This window comes from Sciurus vulgaris (genome assembly GCF_902686455.1).
Source record: "Sciurus vulgaris genome assembly, chromosome: 1".
NCBI lineage: Eukaryota > Metazoa > Chordata > Mammalia > Rodentia > Sciuridae > Sciurus > Sciurus vulgaris.
Window position 1 is genome coordinate 79,712,684 of NC_136461.1, and position 20,109 is coordinate 79,732,792.

General features: G+C 34.5%; 1 protein-coding gene across 3 annotated transcripts in view; it reads left to right on the plus strand.

Moving 5' to 3' along the window:
* Positions 1-3,283: 3,283 nt before the first annotated feature.
* Positions 3,284-20,109, plus strand: part of BRDT (bromodomain testis associated) — a gene marked incomplete at both ends in the record, with an annotated part of 45,810 nt that continues 28,984 nt past the window's right edge. For all 3 annotated transcript variants that reach the window (XM_079129690.1, XM_079129692.1, XM_079129691.1), the window contains 7 exons: positions 3,284-3,472; positions 4,553-4,690; positions 7,146-7,260; positions 13,480-13,652; positions 14,220-14,570; positions 18,173-18,301; positions 18,892-19,080. In XM_079129690.1, coding sequence (XP_078985816.1) covers positions 3,284-3,472; positions 4,553-4,690; positions 7,146-7,260; positions 13,480-13,652; positions 14,220-14,570; positions 18,173-18,301; positions 18,892-19,080 — 1,284 coding nt within the window. The remainder of the gene's footprint in view (positions 3,473-4,552; positions 4,691-7,145; positions 7,261-13,479; positions 13,653-14,219; positions 14,571-18,172; positions 18,302-18,891; positions 19,081-20,109) is intronic.

Genomic DNA, 20,109 nt, shown 5'->3' on the forward strand with positions numbered 1-20,109 from the left:
ACTTCCTACTTCACTTTTCTCTCTAAGGTCCCTTCGCTGTTTTGGGCCTTTTATTTTTCCAAATGAATTTCATGACTGCTTTCTATTTCTATGAAGAATGTCATTGGAATTTTAATAGGAATTGCATTAAATCTGTAAAAAACTTTTGGTATTATGGCCATTTTGATGATGTTAATTATCTATCCCATCCAAGAATGTGGGAGATTTTTCCATTTTCTAAGGTCTTCTTCAATTACTCTTTAGTGTTCTGTAGTTTTCATCGTAGAGGTCTTTCACCTCTTTAGTTAGTTGATTGCCAAGTATTTTATTGTTTTCAGGCTATTGTGAGTGGGATAGTTTTCCTAATTTCTCCTTCAGCTGATTCATCATTGGTATATAGGAACACAATTGATTTATGGGTATTAATTTTATATCCTGCTACTTTGCTGAACTCATTTATGAGTTCTAAATTTCTTTTTCCTAATTGCTCTGGCTAGAGTTTCTGTTTTTGTTGTCTTTATTGAGGTTACAATTAGGGAATCTTTTCTTCTAATAAAAAATAATTAAGCAGGATTGCTGTGTATGGTAATTTTCATGCGAATCAACAGATTCCATGTAAATAAATTAGAAAAATTTGTTTTATTGTTTTCTCCCCAGATTAATGATGATACTCAAGAATGAAATTTCTTTTAAAGGATTGTGCTTCCAAATATTTTTGGTGAGGTCTGCTGTTTACTGCATTCATCATTTTATACTACTGCTTCATACAAAGAACTAGGATAAAATTGAGTGTGGTGGTGCACATCTGTAATCTCAGCAACTTGGGAGGCTAAGGCAAGAGGATCTCACATTCAAAGCCAGCCTCAGCAACTTAGCAAGGCTCTAAGCAATTTAGCAAGAACTTGTATCAAAATAAAAAATAAATAAATAAACATAAAAAGGGCTAGGGATGTGGCCCCATGGTTAAGCACCCCTCGGTTCAATCCCTGGTACAAAAATACAAAAAAAAAAAAAAACCTAGTGTATATTTTGAAATAGCACAAAAATATTTTAAAATTCATAATTTCAAAACAAACCTGTGACTAACTTAATGATGTCTCTAGATCTATAGGGTATAAAAATATTAACACTATTTCAACATTTGATCCCTTTCCAGGAAAAAATATTAAGTCTTTTGTAAAAAGGAGAAAAAATTTTCCATACATTTTTATTCTTTAAAGATACTTATACTCTCACAATAACAATTATGTATTTCTTTGTGTTTTTTATAATTTTACATAAAATGGTTATTTTACACAAAATTGTTATTTTGTATTTTTATTTACTCATAAAATATTTGTACTGAGATTACACTCCATTTATGTGTGATCTATCAAAATGTATAAATGTATTCTACTGTCATGCACAACTAATTAGAAGAAAAAATTATAAAAATATTTGTGCATAAAATGTAAAAATAGTAAAATAAGAAAAATAGAACTATTATAGTTTTAAAAATAAAATGTCATACTAATATGGTGAACTATAATCTGCTACCATGGAAAATGAGATAGGGTTCCTCAAAATGTTAGAAATATAGTGCTTTGGTTGTGGCTTGGTCATAGAGTATTTGCCTGGCATGCTTGGAGCCCAAACACACTCAAAGTTTAAAAAAATTAGGAAAATGATTGCCCTTTGATCTAGCAATTCCAATTTTTCAATTTTGGGGAATATATCCCAAAAAATGAAATGCAAGGTAATGAAACATTTGTATATCCACGTTCAAAGCATTGTACACAATGCCAAAAGTTCATGTGACATTGATTCATGAATGGATAAGCAAAATGAGATCTATGTACACATAATTAATATTAATCAGCCTTAAAAAGAAGAAAATTCAGGGCTGGAGTTGTAGCTCAGTGATAGAGCGCTTGCCTAACACATTTGAGGCACTGGGTTTGATTCTCAACACTGCATATAAATAAATAAAATAAAAGTCCATTGACAACTAAAAAATATTTTTTAAAAAAAGAAAATTCTGACATTACAACATGGATGAATCTTGAGGACTTTGTGTCAAGTAAATTAAGCCTCTTACAGAAAAGTCAAATATTGTATTTCCCCATATTAAGTACCTAGAGTAGTCAAACTTATAGAAAGAGGACAATGGTGGTGGTTTCCAGGGGCTGGGGAGAGACAAGAATGAGGGGTTGTTGTATAATGGGTATAGAATTTCATTTTTGCAAAATAAAAAAAATTTGGAGCTTGTTTTCACAAAAATGTGAATATATTTAATGCTCCTGAATGCTCCTAACTTAAAATGGTTAAGATGGAAATTTTTGTTAATGAATTTTACCACAACGAAAATAAGAAAGCTCCACAAGTAATTAATATGCAATGAGAATTTAGAACTCAACATTGATTTAATGTTAACAAAGATATACTGGCAGAATTTTAAAGCCGTTTTCTAAAAAGAGACCATTTGTTAACCATACTTTTCATTTTGCAGATTTACTTGAGATATTGTGTGCACATTGTTAGTACGTTGGGTCTTTTATCCATAAAGTAATAATGCTGTACAGGAATACTATATTAGATACTATCTTTCTGAAATACTCATGAAATTTAAAAGTATTTTATTTAAGTGTAGCAAGATGCACAAAAGAATAGCATTTAAATTTGAATACTTGGCATTTTTATTTCAAATGAATTTACTTAATTTTCATTTTTAATTTTATTATTATTTGGTACTGAGAAGTCAGTCCGGGACCTGTGCATGCCAAGTACACACTCTATCATTGAGCTACACTCTCCAAATTTTTTTTTTTTTTTATCACTTCATTTAACTAGTCAGAAAAAAAAGAAAAAATTAGGCAGAAAAATCTTTTCCTTTTATCCTTTCATTGAATTGGCAATTGTAGGATACCTGTATATTAGTGGTATCTTTAATATTCCCTGTTGTTTCTTTTTACCAGGTATTTATAGACTTCCTGCTAAGACCTCAATTTGTGGTTTTGAAAGGCAAAAAGAAATTCTGTGAAATGTTGAACTAATTTTAAACCATCTAAGACTAAGGCATACATAATGAAACAACTTGTACTACTTGTATAGAAAAAGGTTAGTATTTGTTTAAAAATGGATTCATTCATCATTTGAATTGCTTTTTCTGTTTTAAGATGTGTTTTAAAATATGATACCTCTTTTAAATAAACCTTTTCATGTCCTATAAAAACCATTTTTAAAGTGCTTCTAAGGTACTCAGTTTTTTCTTTTTCAGGACACATACTTGTAAACATTACAATATCAGGATTGAAAGCAGTTAAGAATGTCTCTGCCAAGTCGACAAACAGCTATAGTTAACCCTCCTCCACCAGAGTATATAAATACTAAGAAAAATGGGCGATTAACAAATCAGCTGCAGTATCTACAAAAAGTTGTTCTAAAGGCCTTATGGAAGCATAGTTTTTCTTGGCCTTTTCAGCAGCCTGTGGATGCTGTGAAATTGAAGTTGCCCGTAAGTATATTTATTATTATGTTAATTTAAATAAAGAAAAATCCTTTAAATCTCTGTAAGATTTAACTATGCTTTAATATTATAAAATGTATTAAACACTAAAGATTATCCCAATGAGTATTTTTTTCCAAAAAAACAAAAACTCACTTTTCTGGGTGTTGACATTCATAACAGTTGGTGATAAATTATAGTACATGTTTTCTTGTCAGAGCATGTCACTTGGCTTTTTTTTTCTTTCCTTCTTTTTTTTTTTCTTTATTTGGTACTAGATATTGAACCCAGTGGTACTTTACCACTGAACCACATCCCCACTCCTCTTTATTATTTTGAGAAGAGTTCTCACTAAGATGTTGAGGCTGGCCTCAAACTTGAGCTCCTCTTGCCTCAGCCTCCTGAGTTGGAATTATAGCCATGCACCACCACATCCAGCTGTCCCTTGCCTTTTTGATTGATGCAGGGAACTCATGAATGTCACCTTCTTCATGAGTACTTATTTGGATCATGCACAATTCAACTGTAGGTTTGTTAGAAACTTTTAGTCATCTGGTAACAGAAAAGTTGAGTAATTTTTAATATAGACAGTAAATTATATAACTCAGATTTTATTCTGAATTAGTCAGATTCCATAAATACTAGTTATCTTTTTTATTGCTTTTCATCATCATGCCCCTTTCATTTATTTATGTACTTATTTATTTATTTATTTATTTTTGTTGGTTATCAGGGACTGAACTCGGGGGCACTCAACCACTGAGCCACATCCCCAGCCCTGAGCCGCTGGGATTACAGGTGTGTGCCACTGGGCCCAGCCATGCCTTTTTTGTTTTTCAGGGATAATTATCTTAATTCTTGTCTTTGTTAATCTTTAATGACTTTTTTCTTCTTAAAAATAATAATATCATAATCAACTTTGTTTTAGAGTACTAAAGGTTTTGGCTTCCAGATTTTTTAAACCTTCAGCTCTTTAAAGGTAATTGCTCTGTATAGTTACAAATATATAGTTTCATGGAATTTATTTGTGTAGCAATTGTTATAGTGGTCTTATTCTTACTAATACTGAGAATTGCTTCAAAATCATAGGATTATTATACCATTATTAAAAAACCAATGGATTTAAATACAATTAAGAAGCGGTTGGAGAATAAATATTATGTGAAGGCTTCAGAATGTATAGAAGACTTCAATATGATGTTCTCAAATTGTTATTTATACAACAAGGTATGTAGACCTTATAATTACACTGCTGATGCTTTGGTATTCATAGAGGAAAGATGTGTAAACAACTGTGCTGATTTCAGATTTCAAATCTTGATTTGGAATATTTTACATATTTTTAAGAATAATTTCACTGAATTTTATAATTTTCACCCATCAACATTTGTTCAGTCAGTTTTGCCTGAATAGCTGAAATGGTTTGTGTTCTTAAAAAATGAAATACCAATGATAGCTGGTGCCTGGGAAGATAGCTCAGTTGGTAAAGTATTTTAAAGTGTGTTCCAGTGCATTCCTGCTATTATATGACAGATAATATAACTGATGATGCTTGCCAGATGCAATGGCATACACCTGTAATCCCAGTGACTCAGGAGGCTGAAATAGGAGAATCACAAGTTCAAGGCCAGCCTCCGCATCTTAATGAGACCCTTAGTAACTTAGCAAGACACTGTCTCAAAATTAAAAAAAAATAAATAAAAAAGGACTGGGGATGTAGCTCAATGATAAAGCACTCTTGGGTTTGATATCAAATACAAAAAATAAAATAAAAACAAATGATATACTAATCTTGGTTAAATTTTCACAGCATAGATCCTTGGCCATCCATTACCTAAGAAGCTAAACAAATTGCATACTCCACTCCCCAACAATGCTAGGGACTGAACCCAGGGTGTTGTCCATGCTTGGAAAGTGCTCTACTACTGAGCTATACCCCCAGCAACAATTGCATACTTCTAAACTTCCCGACAAGTTGATTTGAAAACCAGACACGTTCTTTGTTGTAGCCTACTAGTAGTACTTGAATTTGTGTTAATGTATTACCCCATATCATGGTGTATGTGAACTTTTTGAACTTAATCTTAACATTTGTTTTCATCTGTAAAATTGGATTTGTGTATTTGATTTTACCTCCATGTAGTATTCCTGTTTCCCAGAGTACTATATTCTTTTCAATCTATTACATGATATTTATGTATTTTAAAGCTTATACCCCATTTAAAAATAAGAAACCTAAGTATTTGGTATTTAGTTTATACAGAATCACCAGTGATATTAAAATATAATAGAATGTTTTATTTCCCAAGGTAACGGTCAACACTACCCTATGTGTAAAGATTTAAAGCAATTAACTGATGTGAATTTTTTAAAAATCAGTACCAATGGTTTTGAGTATCATTGTCAACTATTTTGTCTTTATTTATTTATTTATTTGGTATTTGACTAACCCATGGATGCTTTACCACTGAGCCATATCCCCAGGCCTATTTATTTATTTATTTGAGACAGGTTTTTAACATTTAACATTTTACTTACTTACTTACTTACTTGGTACTGGGGATTGAACACAGGGGCACTTAACCACTGAGCTACATCCCCAGGCCCTTTTGTTTTTGTCTCCTGATAGCGCTTCACTAAGTTGCTTACAGCCTTGCTAATATGCTGAGGCTGGCTTTGAATTTTCAGTCCCCCTGCCTCAGTCTTACATTTAACATTTTAAAATGAACGTCAACTACATGCAATGATGCATGCATATAATGCCAGCTACTCCCAAGTTTGAGACAGGGGTATTGCAAGTTTAAAGTCAGCCTGCCTGGGCAACTTAGCAAGACCCTGTCTCAAAATTTAAAAAAATAAAATAAGGGCTGAGGATGTAGCTCAGTGGTAAAGCACCCCTGAGTTTAAAAAAAAACAATAAAGTTGTAGTTTTCCAGAATTACCTAACTTAGAAATAAATATTCTGTTGTAGGGTATTTGTTTTTAATTTTTTTTTTTTATCAGTAGTGAAGTAAATCAAGTGAAGACTTCTAAGAAACTAGTTTTTTTTTTTCATTTTTCTTATTAAAAATCAAATTTACATAGGGCAATGTTGTTTGATTCATTCTTATTTTTTTCCTTCCCCCACCCCTCCCATCCCTCTTTTCCGTCTATACAGTCCTTCCTTCCTCCATTCTTACCACCCTTCTTATCCCTAACCCTAAACTTAACCCTAACCCTAACGCTAACCCCTCCTACCCCCCATTATATGTCCTCATCTGCTTATCAGCAAGATCATTCATCCTTTAGAAACTAGTTTTTTAAATTGAGTCAACACCACAGTGCCACTTTAGTTAATTGAAAGCTTAATCACTTCAAGTCAAACCTTGAAGTACTTTGCTCAACAATGAACAAGTTTTATTTTACCCTATTTGAAGTATAGATAATTTCTAATTTCTATTATCTTTTTGTATTAGTAGAATTGGTTGGATTGTAATTCTTTGGTGCTTAGGGATTCTGATCCTTTTTAGAAGTTGAAGGGGTAGCATGCTAGATTTTTAAATATGAGCTGCTTCACTATTATTTATAAGAGATATTGACTAGGAGAACTGCATTACTGCTCTCTATAAAGTAACCTGAATTCAAGAAATTTGGTACAATCATCATACTAGTATCATTATTAAATATTTATTATATGTTATAGCCTGGAGATGATATTGTTCTTATGGCACAAGCTCTAGAGAAGCTGTTTTTGCAGAAATTATCTCAAATGCCACAAGAAGAGCAAGTTGTGGGTGGTAAGGAAAGAATAAAGAAAGGTAAGCCAGGAGAGGTAAATAGTTCATGTTGTCTATTTTATCTGTCTTTCTTTCCTCTGTTTATGTGTGCATGTGTAATGGAATTAAATATAAAATCCTTCAAAGGAAACAGACATCCAGATATTGTTTTATATTCTATTCTTTAGGTACATAGTGTCAATTCACAGTCTGCTAAATCTTAATCATCAGGATGGTTATGCAACAGTACAGATTATGACCTTAAAACCAGGTTTCCTATTATGTAGTGACATTCATCTAATAGGCATCCAGTAAGTCATAGCTGCCATTATTATTGTTTTTGGTGGATCTTGTATCTGTTCTGTACTGATTAGAAGACTCAAATTGCCAAAAAAAAAAAAAAGTCCATTAGCTAAGAATGAATTGTTTTGTTTTGTTTTTCTCCTGACTAACCCTCACCCTGGTACTGAAGATTGAACCCAGTGTGATTACAGTCTTGCTTCTCTGTCACTGAACTACCCAGCCCTTTTTAATTTTTATTTTGAGACATTGTCTTACTAAATTGCTGATACTGGCTTCAAATTTGCAGTCCTCATGCCTCAGTCTTTCTCAGTAGCATGGATTACAGGTGTGTGCCACCATACCTGGTTGATGGGTGATTGCAGATACTTATTCTGATGCTCAGAGAGCTGCTCAGACCTTAAATTTTCTTCAGCCTAAAGTTCTTTGTCTCTTTTTTGTCAATATATCTTTGAATGTTTGTCATATATAAGGCACATGTTGTGGGGCTACAAAGATGTATGATAGCTTTAACTCTAAAGCTAAATTTACATTTTATTTAGAAACGAAACTTAAAAAATAAGATAATGCATTATGATAAATGTCAGATGAAATTACATGTAGTGTGTGCTACATTGCAAAAGAAGGATACACTGATTTGTTTTAGAAAAGTTGAAGGCATTAGAACTTGAGTTGGCATTGAAGGACAGGAGGTAGGGATTTGGCTTTAGATTGAAAGTCTGAATTTACAAATAACTTCTTCTAGAAGCATTCTACTGCCAGAATCCCTCAGGGATATTGAAATTAACTATATGATAGTTCTACTAGCCTAAAATAATTTGGGTACATATTAATGATTTATGGCAAAGAAAATTCAGTACACTAAATTGAATTGATGTTAATTTATTGATCAAATATTTGAAAACCTGTTTTGTGCCAGCACTCTGCCTGGAAACAAAACAAAAACGTTGCCATCTTGGGGTTCATGGTGTAATAGGAAAAGAGAAACTGATAGGTTCAGCAGAGGCATAATTGAAAAGTTAAGGTTTGAAAGAACATTGCAGATGGAGGGATATGCTGGGAGAAGGCCTATATCAAGATGCATTCCTCCTCCATCATCTTGGACCAGTATCTTTATCTATGATCACAGTCTTGCTTTCTTCCTTGCCTTCTCAAAACTTCCATTCCTTTGGTAATTCCTTTTCTTTCCTGCAACATTAATCTCTCTTTCTCTACCATGCCCAGTTTATTAACAGGTTTTGAAGTCTTCAGTATTATGTATGCATTGGTGCAGCTCATAATCTTGAAACACACAATCTTGAATGCCATAATCCTGAATGTTGAACCCCCAGAAAATCAGAATTTTGAAAATTATAGTCCTGAATGATTGAAATCCTGAAAGCTCAAATTCCCCAGACCAAAATTCCCATGAAAAATAAGGGAATAAAAGGGGGTAGTAAATGGCTAATATCATTCTACATTGTGTAAAACTGAAAGCATTCCCCCTAAAAACTGGAACAAGGCAGGGAATCCCCCTTTCACCACTTCTATGCAACATTATCCTCGAAACCCTAGCCAGAGCAATTAAGACAGACTAAAGAAATTAAAGGGATACAAATAGGAAAAGAGGAACTCAAGGTGTCACTATTTGCTGATGACATGATTCTGTGTTTAGAGGATCCAAAAAACTCCTCCAGAAAACTTCTATACCTCATCAATGAATTCAGCAAAATAGCAGGCTATAAAAGCAACACACATAAATCTAAAGCATTTTTATACACAAGCGATGAAACATCTGAAAGGAAAATGAGGAAAACAACTCCATTTGCAATAGCCTCAAAAAAATAAAAAATAAAAAACTGGGAATCAATCTAACCAAAGAGGTGAAAGATCTCTACAATGAAAACTACAAAACATTGAAGAAAGAAATTGAAGAAGACCTTAGAAGATGTAAAGATTTACCATGTTCCTGGACAGGCAGAATTAATATTGTCAAAATGGCCATACTACTAAAAGTGCTATACAGATTCAGTGCAGTCACAATTAAAATCCCAATGATATATCTCACAGAAATAGAGCAAGCAATCATGAAATTCATCTGGAAGAATAAGAAACCCAGAATAGCTAAAGCAATCCTCAGTAGAAAGAGCAAAGCCGGGGGTATCGCAATACCAGATCTTCAAGTCTACTACAAAGCAATAGTAACAAAAACGGCATGGTATTGGTACCAAAATAGACAGGAAGATCAATGGTACAGAATAGAGGACATGGACATAAACCCAAATAAATACAATTTTCTCATATTAGACAAAGGTGCCAAAAATATGCAATGGAGAAAAGATAGCGTCTTCAACAAATGGTGCTGGGAAAACTGGAAAACCATATGCAACAGAATGAAATTAAACCCCTATCTCTCACCCTGCACGAAACTAAACTCAAAATGGATTAAGGACCTCGGAATCAGACCAGAGACCCTGCATCTTATAGAAGAAAAAGTAGGTCCAGTCTTCAATATGTCGGCTTAGGATCAGACTTCCTTAACAGGACTCCCATAGCACAAGAAATAAAAACAAGAATCAACAACTGGGATAGATTCAAACTAAAAAGCTTTCTCTCAGCAAAGGAAACTATCATCAATGCGAAGAAAGAGCCTACAGAGTGGGAGAAAATCTTTGCCACTCATACTCCAGATAGAGCGCTAATTTCCAGAATATATAAAGAATTCAAAAAACTCTTCACCAAGAATACAAATAACCCAATCAACAAATGGGCCAAGGAAATGAACAGACACTTCACAGTAGAAGATGTACAAGCAGTCAACAGATATATGAAAAAATGTTCAACATCTCTAGTAATAAGAGAAATGCAAATCAAAACTACCCTAAGATTCCATCTCACCCCAATTAGAATGGCGATTATCAAGAACACAAGCAACAAAAGGTGTTGGAAGGGATGTGGGGGAAAAAGGTACACTCATACCTTGCTGGTGGGGTTGCAAATTAGTGCAGCCACTCTGAAAAGCAGTGTGGAGATTCCTCAGAAAGCTTGGAATGGAACCAGCTATCCCACTCCTTGGCCTATACCCAAAGGACTTAAAATCAGAATACTACAGAGATACAGCCACATCAATGTTCATTGCTGCTCAATTCACCATAGCCAGATTGTGGAACCAACCTAGATGTCCTTCAATTGATGAATGGATAAAGAAACTGTGGCATATATATACAATGGAATATTACTCTGCCATAAAGAATGATAAAATTATTGCATTTGCAGGCAAATGGATGAAATTGGAGAATATCATGCTAAGTGAGATAAGGCAATCTCAAAAAACCAAAGGACGAATGATCTCGCTGATAAGCGGATGATGACACATAATGGGGGTTGGGAGGGGTTAGGGTTAGGTTTAGGTTTAGGGTTAGGGTTAGGGAGGGGGGCAAGAATGGAGGAAGGAAGGACTGTATAGAGGGAAAAGAGATGTGGGTGGGGTGGGGGGGGAGGAAAAATGGCAGAATGAATCAAACAACATTGCCCTGTGTAAATTTATGATTACACAAATGGTATGCCTTTACTCCATGTACAGAGAATCAAAATGTATTCCATTTGTTTCCAAAAAAAAAAAAAAAGAAAAAAATCAAAGGGAGCTCAGTGGAGGAAAGGGACCAAGAGGTGGTAGGCAGGAAGAGAGGTGGGAAATGCTGTGAATGATATTGACCACATTATATTATATTACGTGCATGAAAAAAAATGCACGTAATGCATGCAATGAAAATATGAATATGTAACAACAAATCACATCATTGTGTACAACTGTAATGCTCCACTAAGATATGTAGAAAATTTCAAAAAAATAAAAATGCATCCATTGAGGGATGAGGGTATAGATCAGTGGTAGTATGCTTGCCTATCCTGGATTTGATCCCCTGTACTTAGAAAAGAGAAAAGCATCTGTTGGGAGAAACCCTAGTTCTTGGCTGCCAGCAGTGAATGTCTCAAGTGTGTAAGGAAAACCCTTCGCACATTCACGCCCAAGAGGAAAACCTGCAGAGAGGAGCATTCTGCTCTGGCCACCTGGGAAAGTATGCAACTCCCCCAAATTGACCCAGTGTTTCCAAGGGAACCCATATAGGAACCTGGTGGTCTGATCCCCCATAGCACGTTGTGATTGGGCAAGAAACCTATAAAATGTATAGCTGTTCTCACAATGAACGAGTTTGCAGGCTGCACAAGCCTGCTTCCACACAACTCTCGGAATCTGGATCTTGATGTGCCCTTACCTTGTGTCTGAACTAGCCTGGCACAAGAGAAACAACAAGCATCCATTGGTCTGCCTTAACTAACGATATTATAGGAACTTTTAATCAATTAAAACTGTACTTCTGTGAAGAAGTCAGGAAAGTTATTGACTGAATTGAAAATAATTTTGTGCATGGTAGAATAGGAAGAGACACAATGGTATTGATCACCAGTATTATTTATTAATACTGTACAGTATTATTATTAATAATACAGTATTTATTATTATTACCAATCTGTGTTCCTTGGATGAGAGCATATGGAATAGATTTCCATGTACCCCAAAAAGCATTGAGGCATAGCACAAAAGATGGAAAAACTTAATAGGAAATGCTCACATTGGGGGTATATCAAATCATAAAAGATTTTTAAAACAGCTGTACCACATAGGAAATAAATGTGAACACATGCTCTGAGGAGGGTCTTGGGGTGAGGGGGGAGAAGGAGGCTATTCATTGTGATGGAAAACTTCAAAATATAGTTAATGATCATGAAATTCAGTCAGTTCTTATGAACTACATCTGTGAAACATTATATGCTTGTAATATTCCTGTAATATTCCGTCATATGCTTTTATATGTCAAACTTTTAGTTTTTTTTCATTTTCTTTTTCTTCCCTTGACCTTCTCCCCACACTATTTTGAATTGTCAGCAATAATTTTCATAGTTCTTCAAGCTAAGTATCATATTTTTACATTATTTATAATATTGGACAGATAAATTATGCAAAGATTTTTAAAGAGTCCTAGTTTCTATGCCTTTTTGCAAATTTGACCCATAGAAACATATCCTCATAACATTGTTCATATATATGTTTTGAAACTTTCTCAATAACTGAAGTAATGTTCTTTTTGTAATCTGCATTCATCAAAGGTGTTTCTTAACCTTGCAACTGTTAGGGCTGGGATGTAGCTCAGTGCAGAGTACTTGCCTATCATGCTTATTAAGAACTTAATCCCTACTACGTCAAGAAAAAAAAAAACCAAGTGCATGCATATTCTGTGGTAATTCATTGGAGTTGTTAATTGTTCTCATCAAAAGAGCTAGGTTGTACATCAGTGTTTCAGAAGATTGCTGTTGTAAAACCATAACTAACTGTAATGATATGCATTTCTTTTTACCTATTCATGAATATGGTTACTCTGCTCTTAATTTTTATGTCTTTGTGACTGGTGTTAGTATACGTATTTATGCTTGTGAAAATAAGTTTGTTGTTATTACCTGTTTTAAAGTGACTTAGGAAGTGTTACGTTACATCTTTTTGTTTCTCAGCTCCCCTTTCAAAATTGTGAATAGGGTTGGATGTATAGCTCAGTAGTAAAGTACCTGAGCATGCATGATGCCCTGGGCTCAATCCCCAGCACCACCAAAAAAAGAAAGAAAAAAAAATTTGTTTTAAAATTCTTTTCTGCGAAATATTTTTGGAATTTCAATCTTTTGAGATTTTAGATGTTAGGGATTTTACTCTTTCATGATTTCAGCATTTGGGATTGTATCTTTCAGATTATAATCCAAATCCTGTGAAATTGTTCTAATACTATCAGTAACAATATGTGTGGGAAGATTTCAAAGAATAGAAGCATATTGTTCTATTTTGCTAAAAAGCTGAATTAAATATGGAATCTAACAAAAATAAATGGCATTTTGTTCTAACTCAGATATTAACTTTGGTTCATACTTCACTAGGCACTCAACAGAACATTTCAGTTTCTTCTGTTAAAGAAAAAGCATCCCCCAAAGCAACAGAAAATGTATTTAAGCAGCAAGAAATTCCCTCTGTGTTTCCTGAGACATGTGTCTCTCCCTTAAGCATGGCACAGGGAACTCCACTCAACTCCAGCTCACAGCCTGTGGTCCAAGTAGGTGTATTGACATTTTAAAATTATTGTTTCCTGAAATATTTCAGTATAACTTGGATGTTGTAATATATATACTTTTTTAAAAGTTGGTATGATAATTGGTCTTCATACAGCAGTCCCAAATGAAACTGTTCCTGCCTCTTTGAACATTTTATGAATAGAGACCTAGAATGCTAACCCAAATGTTCAAGATTTCTGAAGTAAAATTTGAACTGTTTGGTATCTTGATAGCATTAATATAAAAAAGTTGTCCATTTACATCGTTATCTTTTTAAAACTATATGCCCTAGTTGATTTAAAGTATTCAGAAAACTTGGGATATAACCATGACTGGTTTTCTTTTATTTATGTTAAGGGGGTTGTACAAGGCAATTCTTTGGAATGTAGGAAGAAAATATTAAGAGTTATTTATTTTGCCTATAAAAGAGAAATTAACCTTTACTACTCTTAATACATGGGTTGTTTTATAAAATATATAAAAACTTGGCATCAGTAATTATTCCCCATTTTTTACAAACACTGATGCCTATGTATGTAGTTTCCTATTATTGAGTTGTTTTATTTTAGGTTACAAAAGGTGTGAAGAGGAAAGCAGATACAACAACTCCTACAACTTCTGTAGTTAAAGCAAGTAATGAATCTTCTCCGACACTTACTGCAAAAAAATCGAGAATGCCACCAATAAACGAAAACGCGCTGAAGAATGATTTGCCAGATTCTCAGCAACAACATAAAGCTGTAAAAAGTGTTACAGTAACTGAACAATTAAAGCACTGTAGTGAAATTCTTAAAGAATTGCTTGCAAAGAAACATTTATCATATGCATGGCCCTTTTATAATCCTGTTGATGCTAATGCTTTAGGGCTCCATAACTACTATGACATTGTCAAAAATCCAATGGATCTTGGAACTATTAAGGTAAATATTCCTTAAATAAGAAGAACTTCAATTCTTGGTTTTAAAAGTTAAGCATGGTGGGGTACACCTTTAGCCCCAGGTATTCAGGAAGCTGAAACAGCAGGAAGGATCATTTGAGCCCAGGAGTTCAAAGCCAGACTGGGCAGCATAGTGAGACTCTCAGTTGAGAAAAAAAGTAATATTGCAAGAAATTGGCAGTGAAAAAGATGAAGGAAATTAAAACATCAGTCACATCACCTGTAATCACTGGAACATTTTAAAATATATCTTTTCTCATGTCAACACATCCATTGTTCTTTTGCAGTACTGAAAATTGAACCCAGGGGTGCTCTACTGCTGAGCTACATCCCCAGCCCTTTTTATTTTTTAATTTTGATACAGGGTCTGGCTAAGTTGCCCAGGCTAGCTTTGAACGTGTAATCCTCCTGCTCTGACCCTTTTGAGGCACGGGGATTACAGGTGTGCACAACTGCACCTGGCACATTCATTGTTCATCACAACATTTGGGATACAGTACATGATGTAATTCATACCCATTGTATTAGCTGTCCTTTATTATTGTCTGCATGTTTGATTCTTCTTTTAAACACAATTTTGATTCATGTTTTCATCAGCCACATAAAGCTTATTAATATGTTACCAAATTTTATGCCTACCCTCATTCCTTGCATCCTACTTTTTCCCCTCTGGGTTTGTTCTCTTTGTTGAAATGGAAAATTAGTGGTTTTTCTATGAGAGTTTTTAGATAGTAAACTCTTGGTAGTTTATATCTAAAAGTATCTATATTTTACCCTTATTCGTGAATGATTCTTTAACTGACTATAGAATTCTAAACTCAGTTATTTCCCTCAGCAATTAGAAGACATATTCTGACATCTCTCACTGATTTCTGCTGTTAGTTTACTTGGTCATCCTTCCATAGGTTATGTGTCTTTCTTCTTCTAGCTGCATATTTTATTTAATTCATCTTAACTGGAAATTAGCACTTTCAGTATGAATATTTGAATCTTAAGTTCTGAAAATGTTTAGCTGTTATCTCTTCAAAATGGTACTTTATTTATTTATTTTTTTGCTGGTAGGAATTGTTTTTGGTTTTATTTAGTTATACATGACAGCAGAATGCATTTTGATTCATTGTACACAAATGAAGTACAACTTCTCATTTCTCTGGTAGTACAAGATGTAGATTGACACCACTTGTGTAATCATACACGTACATAAGGTAAGGATGGTTGTCTCATTCCATTTCTTTCCTTCCGCCCACCACCTCCCCACCCCTCATCTCCCTCTGCACAATCCATCCTTCCTCCATTCTTCACTTACCCACTCCCCATGCCCATAATGTATCATCATCCACTTATCAGGGAAAACATTCGGCCTTTGGTTTTTTGGGATTGGCTTAATTCATTAGCATGATATTCTCCAACTCCATGCATTTACCTGCAAATGCCATAATTTTATTCTTTTTCATGGCTGAGTAATATTCCATTATATATATATATATCTATATCTATATATATATATATATATATATATATATATATATCTCACAGTTTCTTTATCCATTCATCAATTGAAGGGCATCTAGGTTGGTTCCACAATCTAGCGATTATGAATTGAGCTGCTATGAACATTGATGTGACTATGTCACTGTAGTATGCTGATTTTAAGTCCTTTGGATATAGGCCACGGAGTGGGATAACTGGGTCAAATGGTGGTTTCATTCCAATTTTCGAAGGAATCACCATACTGCTTTCCAGAGTGACTGTACCAATTTGCAACCCCATCAGGACTGTATGACTACCTTTTTCCCCACATCCTCACCAACGCCTTTTATTGCTTGTATTCTTGATAATAGGCATTCTAATTGGAATGAGATGAAATCTTAGGGTAGTTTTGATTTCCTTTTCTCTAATTATTAGAGATATTGAACATTTTTTCATATATTTGTTGATCAATTGTATATCTTCTGTGAAGTGTCTGCTCAGTTCCTTAGCCCATTTATTGATCGGGTTATTTGTATTTTTGGTGTTAAGCTTTTTGAGTCCTTTATAAATTCTGTAGATTAGTGCTCTATCTGAAGTGTGTTTGGTAAAGATCTTTTCCCACTCTGTAGGCTTTCTCTTCACATTATTGTTTCCTTTACTGAGAAAAAGCTTTTTAGTTTTTTCATTCCATTTTTTGATTCTTGCTTTTATTTCTTGTGCTTTGGGAGTCTTGTTAAGGAAGTCTGATCCTAAGCCAGTAAGGTGAAGATTTGGGCCTACTTTTTCTTCTGTTAGGGCAGGGTCTCTGTTCTAATACCGAGGTCCTTGATCCATTTTGAGTTGAGTTTTTTTGTGCAGGGTGAGGGAGGTTTAATTTCATTTTGCTGCATATGGATTTCCAGTTTTCCTGGCACCCAAAGTGGTCTTTCTTTTCCCTGTGTACTAACTCAGACTCAGAAATCATGAAACATCTGAAATAGGTAAACCTGAACCAAACACTAAAGGATAGATAGAACTCAGTAATTCATAGGCTATTTCAAGCATGAGAAACAAGTTTGTGGAATGATCATGAAGTAAAGAAAACACATTCAGAATACTCTCTGGGCTAACTCGAAACATGGAGAACATGAAATAAACCTGGGAAAAAATTGAGACTGGGAGGGAATTTCGTTTGTAAACACAAAAGAACATCATAAAGATGATAAGAACTGCTGTTAAACACAAGAATAATGTCCTTCTATTTGATTTTTATAGTGTTTTTCCCTAGCAGCAATTTATAGCCTACTTACATGGCTATAAGACTCCAAGAAGAAAGTGACTGATTTAGTTCTCTAAAGTCACTCTCAACTGCCAGTGACCAGATTGGTAGAAAGTTATGTCTCATGTTTAGATTTTACCTTCCTTTTTTTTTTTTTTTTTTAATTTGTGTGTGTGTGTGTGTGTTACTGATGATCAAACATTGCAAATGCTAGGCAAGCATTCTCCCATTGAACAACATCCCCAGCTCTTTTCTTAATTTTATTGGGAACAAGATCTTGCTGAGTTGCTCAGGTTAACCTCAAACTTGCTATCCTCCTGCCTCAGCCTTCTGAGTAACTGGGATTATAATAGGCCATGCCACCACATCTAGCTGTTTTACTTTTTTTTTTTTTTAGTTACAAATGATGTCCAGCATATTGTATTTGTATATTGCCTTTTGTTTTTATTATCTCTCCATTCTCAGGAGGATTTTAATATAAATCATTCATCCAAATGTTCAAGATTGGCTTAAGATTACCATTTTGTGTTTGTTTGCTTATTATCAAAATTGCCTGTCACAATTATCTGAAAATTTTGTGTTTTTCTGCCTTAATGATTTTGTTTCTGTCCTTTTCTTTGCTTGGCGCACACTCTTCTCTTACTCCTACTATAAAAATTCTTTGGATTATTTTTCAAAGTCTAAGAAATATGAAATGTGGAATGTTAACATTTATCAAATATGGATACCATGTTACTGGTTTTATTATTTTGCGTTCTTCTGTATACCTGAATTATTTCATATATAAATACTTAAGATACTCAGTTATTGAATTGAACTATATTATCTGTGAAACTTGTAACTTTTCCTTAATTTAGAGGAAAATGGACAATCAAGAATATAAGGATGCATATGAATTTGCTGCAGATGTTAGATTAATGTTCATGAATTGCTACAAATACAATCCTCCAGATCATGAAGTAGTAGCAATGGCTAGAATGCTTCAGGTGAGTTTTTACTTGTTCTTTGAAAGCAATTTTCCTCCTAATATAGTTTAAAAATTTCATAACCTTAATGTAAGACTTGAAGAAAATACCCACATCCCTAACTAGCACAAAACAATTTATAAATAATACTTTGAAAACTGTTGGGGTTTGTCTTTTAATTTATCATGTTTCTTAGTAACAAGTCTTTTAATGAAGCTGCCCACCACACAGAAGAAAGAAGTTAGGGAAATGTTCATGAAGTGGGAGCAGTAGATATCTGAGATAGGGTTGATTAGGGTCTGCATCCCATTGAAGGGAAAATTCAAGCACTTCTGAGTCTTAGCCATTGGAAGATAGAATGATACATCAACTATAGGGCTCTTGGAAGAGGGAGAAGGTTCCCTTTATAACTTGAGAAGTCTGTCTTGCATGGAAAATGGAGGAAAGTTACTGAGGTTATCAGGCAGAGAAGCGTGGGTATGTCTTCTGATATATCTTAAGGAATTCTGGTCAAAATATAACACTGAAATGTATTTTTTTGTTTAATGGTATTATTGCTGCATTAAATAAAAAATGCAGAAAACCTTCACAGTCTTAATTTTCCAAATCAGGACGTTTTTGAAATGCATTTTGCCAAAATCCCTGATGAACCTGTTGAGAGTATGCCTGTATGTTATCTTACAAATGATACTACGAAAGCCCTTGGTAGAGAAAGCACTAGTGAGGCTTCCTCTGAAGATAAGTCTTCTGATGATTCTGAAGATGAAAGAGTTCAGCGTCTTGCAAAGCTTCAGGAGCAGGTAGTTGATTATATTGAGACAAGTTTTAATATTCTGTGAACTGCTGATCTATTATAAAATCCTTCTTGTAGATATTTTTCCCCCCATATTGGGGATTGAACCCAGGAGCACTCTATCACTAAGTGTTTTAGTCAGCTTTTTCTCTGCTGCAACTAAAGGACCCGACCAACCAAAACAATTGTAGAGGAGGAAAGGTTTATTTGAGGGCTCACGGATTCAGAGATCTTAGTCTATAGAAGGCCAGCTCCATTCCTCAGGGCTCCACGTGAGGCAAGAGAACATCATGGCAGAAAAGTGGCACAGGGAAACAGCTCACATGTTGATGAGGAAGCAGAGAGAGAGAGAGAGAGAGAGAGAGTCCACTCTTCAGATACAAATATATACCCAATGCCATGCTTCCAGTTCCCACCACCTCCAGGCACACCCTTCCACTTCAGTTACTATTCAGTTAATCCACATCAGGGGGATCAAGTCACTGACTGGGTTACGACTCTTACAAGCCAATCATTTCTCCTCTGAATCTTCTTGCATTGTCTCACAGGTGAGCTTCTGGGGGACACCTCGCATCCAAACCATAACACTAATTAACCTACCTCTTCAGCCCCTTTTTTGATTTTTAGACAGGGTCTCCTTACGCTGGTGAGGCTGGCCTCAGACTTGCAATCTTCTGGCCTCAGCTTCCCAAATTTGCGGGATTAGAGTACTGCACCACCACACCTCCCTTGTAGATTTTTGTTCGTTTGTGGTGGTAGAGTTAGAACCCAGAGCCTCTTACATGTGAGGCAAGTGAGCCACATCCTCAGGTTCCTCCTCCTTGATTTAAATCTATTATATTTAGATCATTTAGCAACAGTGGCTTTATGTACTTATTGGCACATTTGTCATGTTTAATAGTCTTTCATACTCATTTCATAAAACTTTTTTCATAGTTTCATTATATATATTCTCAATCACAATGAGAAGTTGATTCTCATTGAAATGATTTATAACGTAATCTGAGACTTTATGAATAATATCTTAACATTGTTC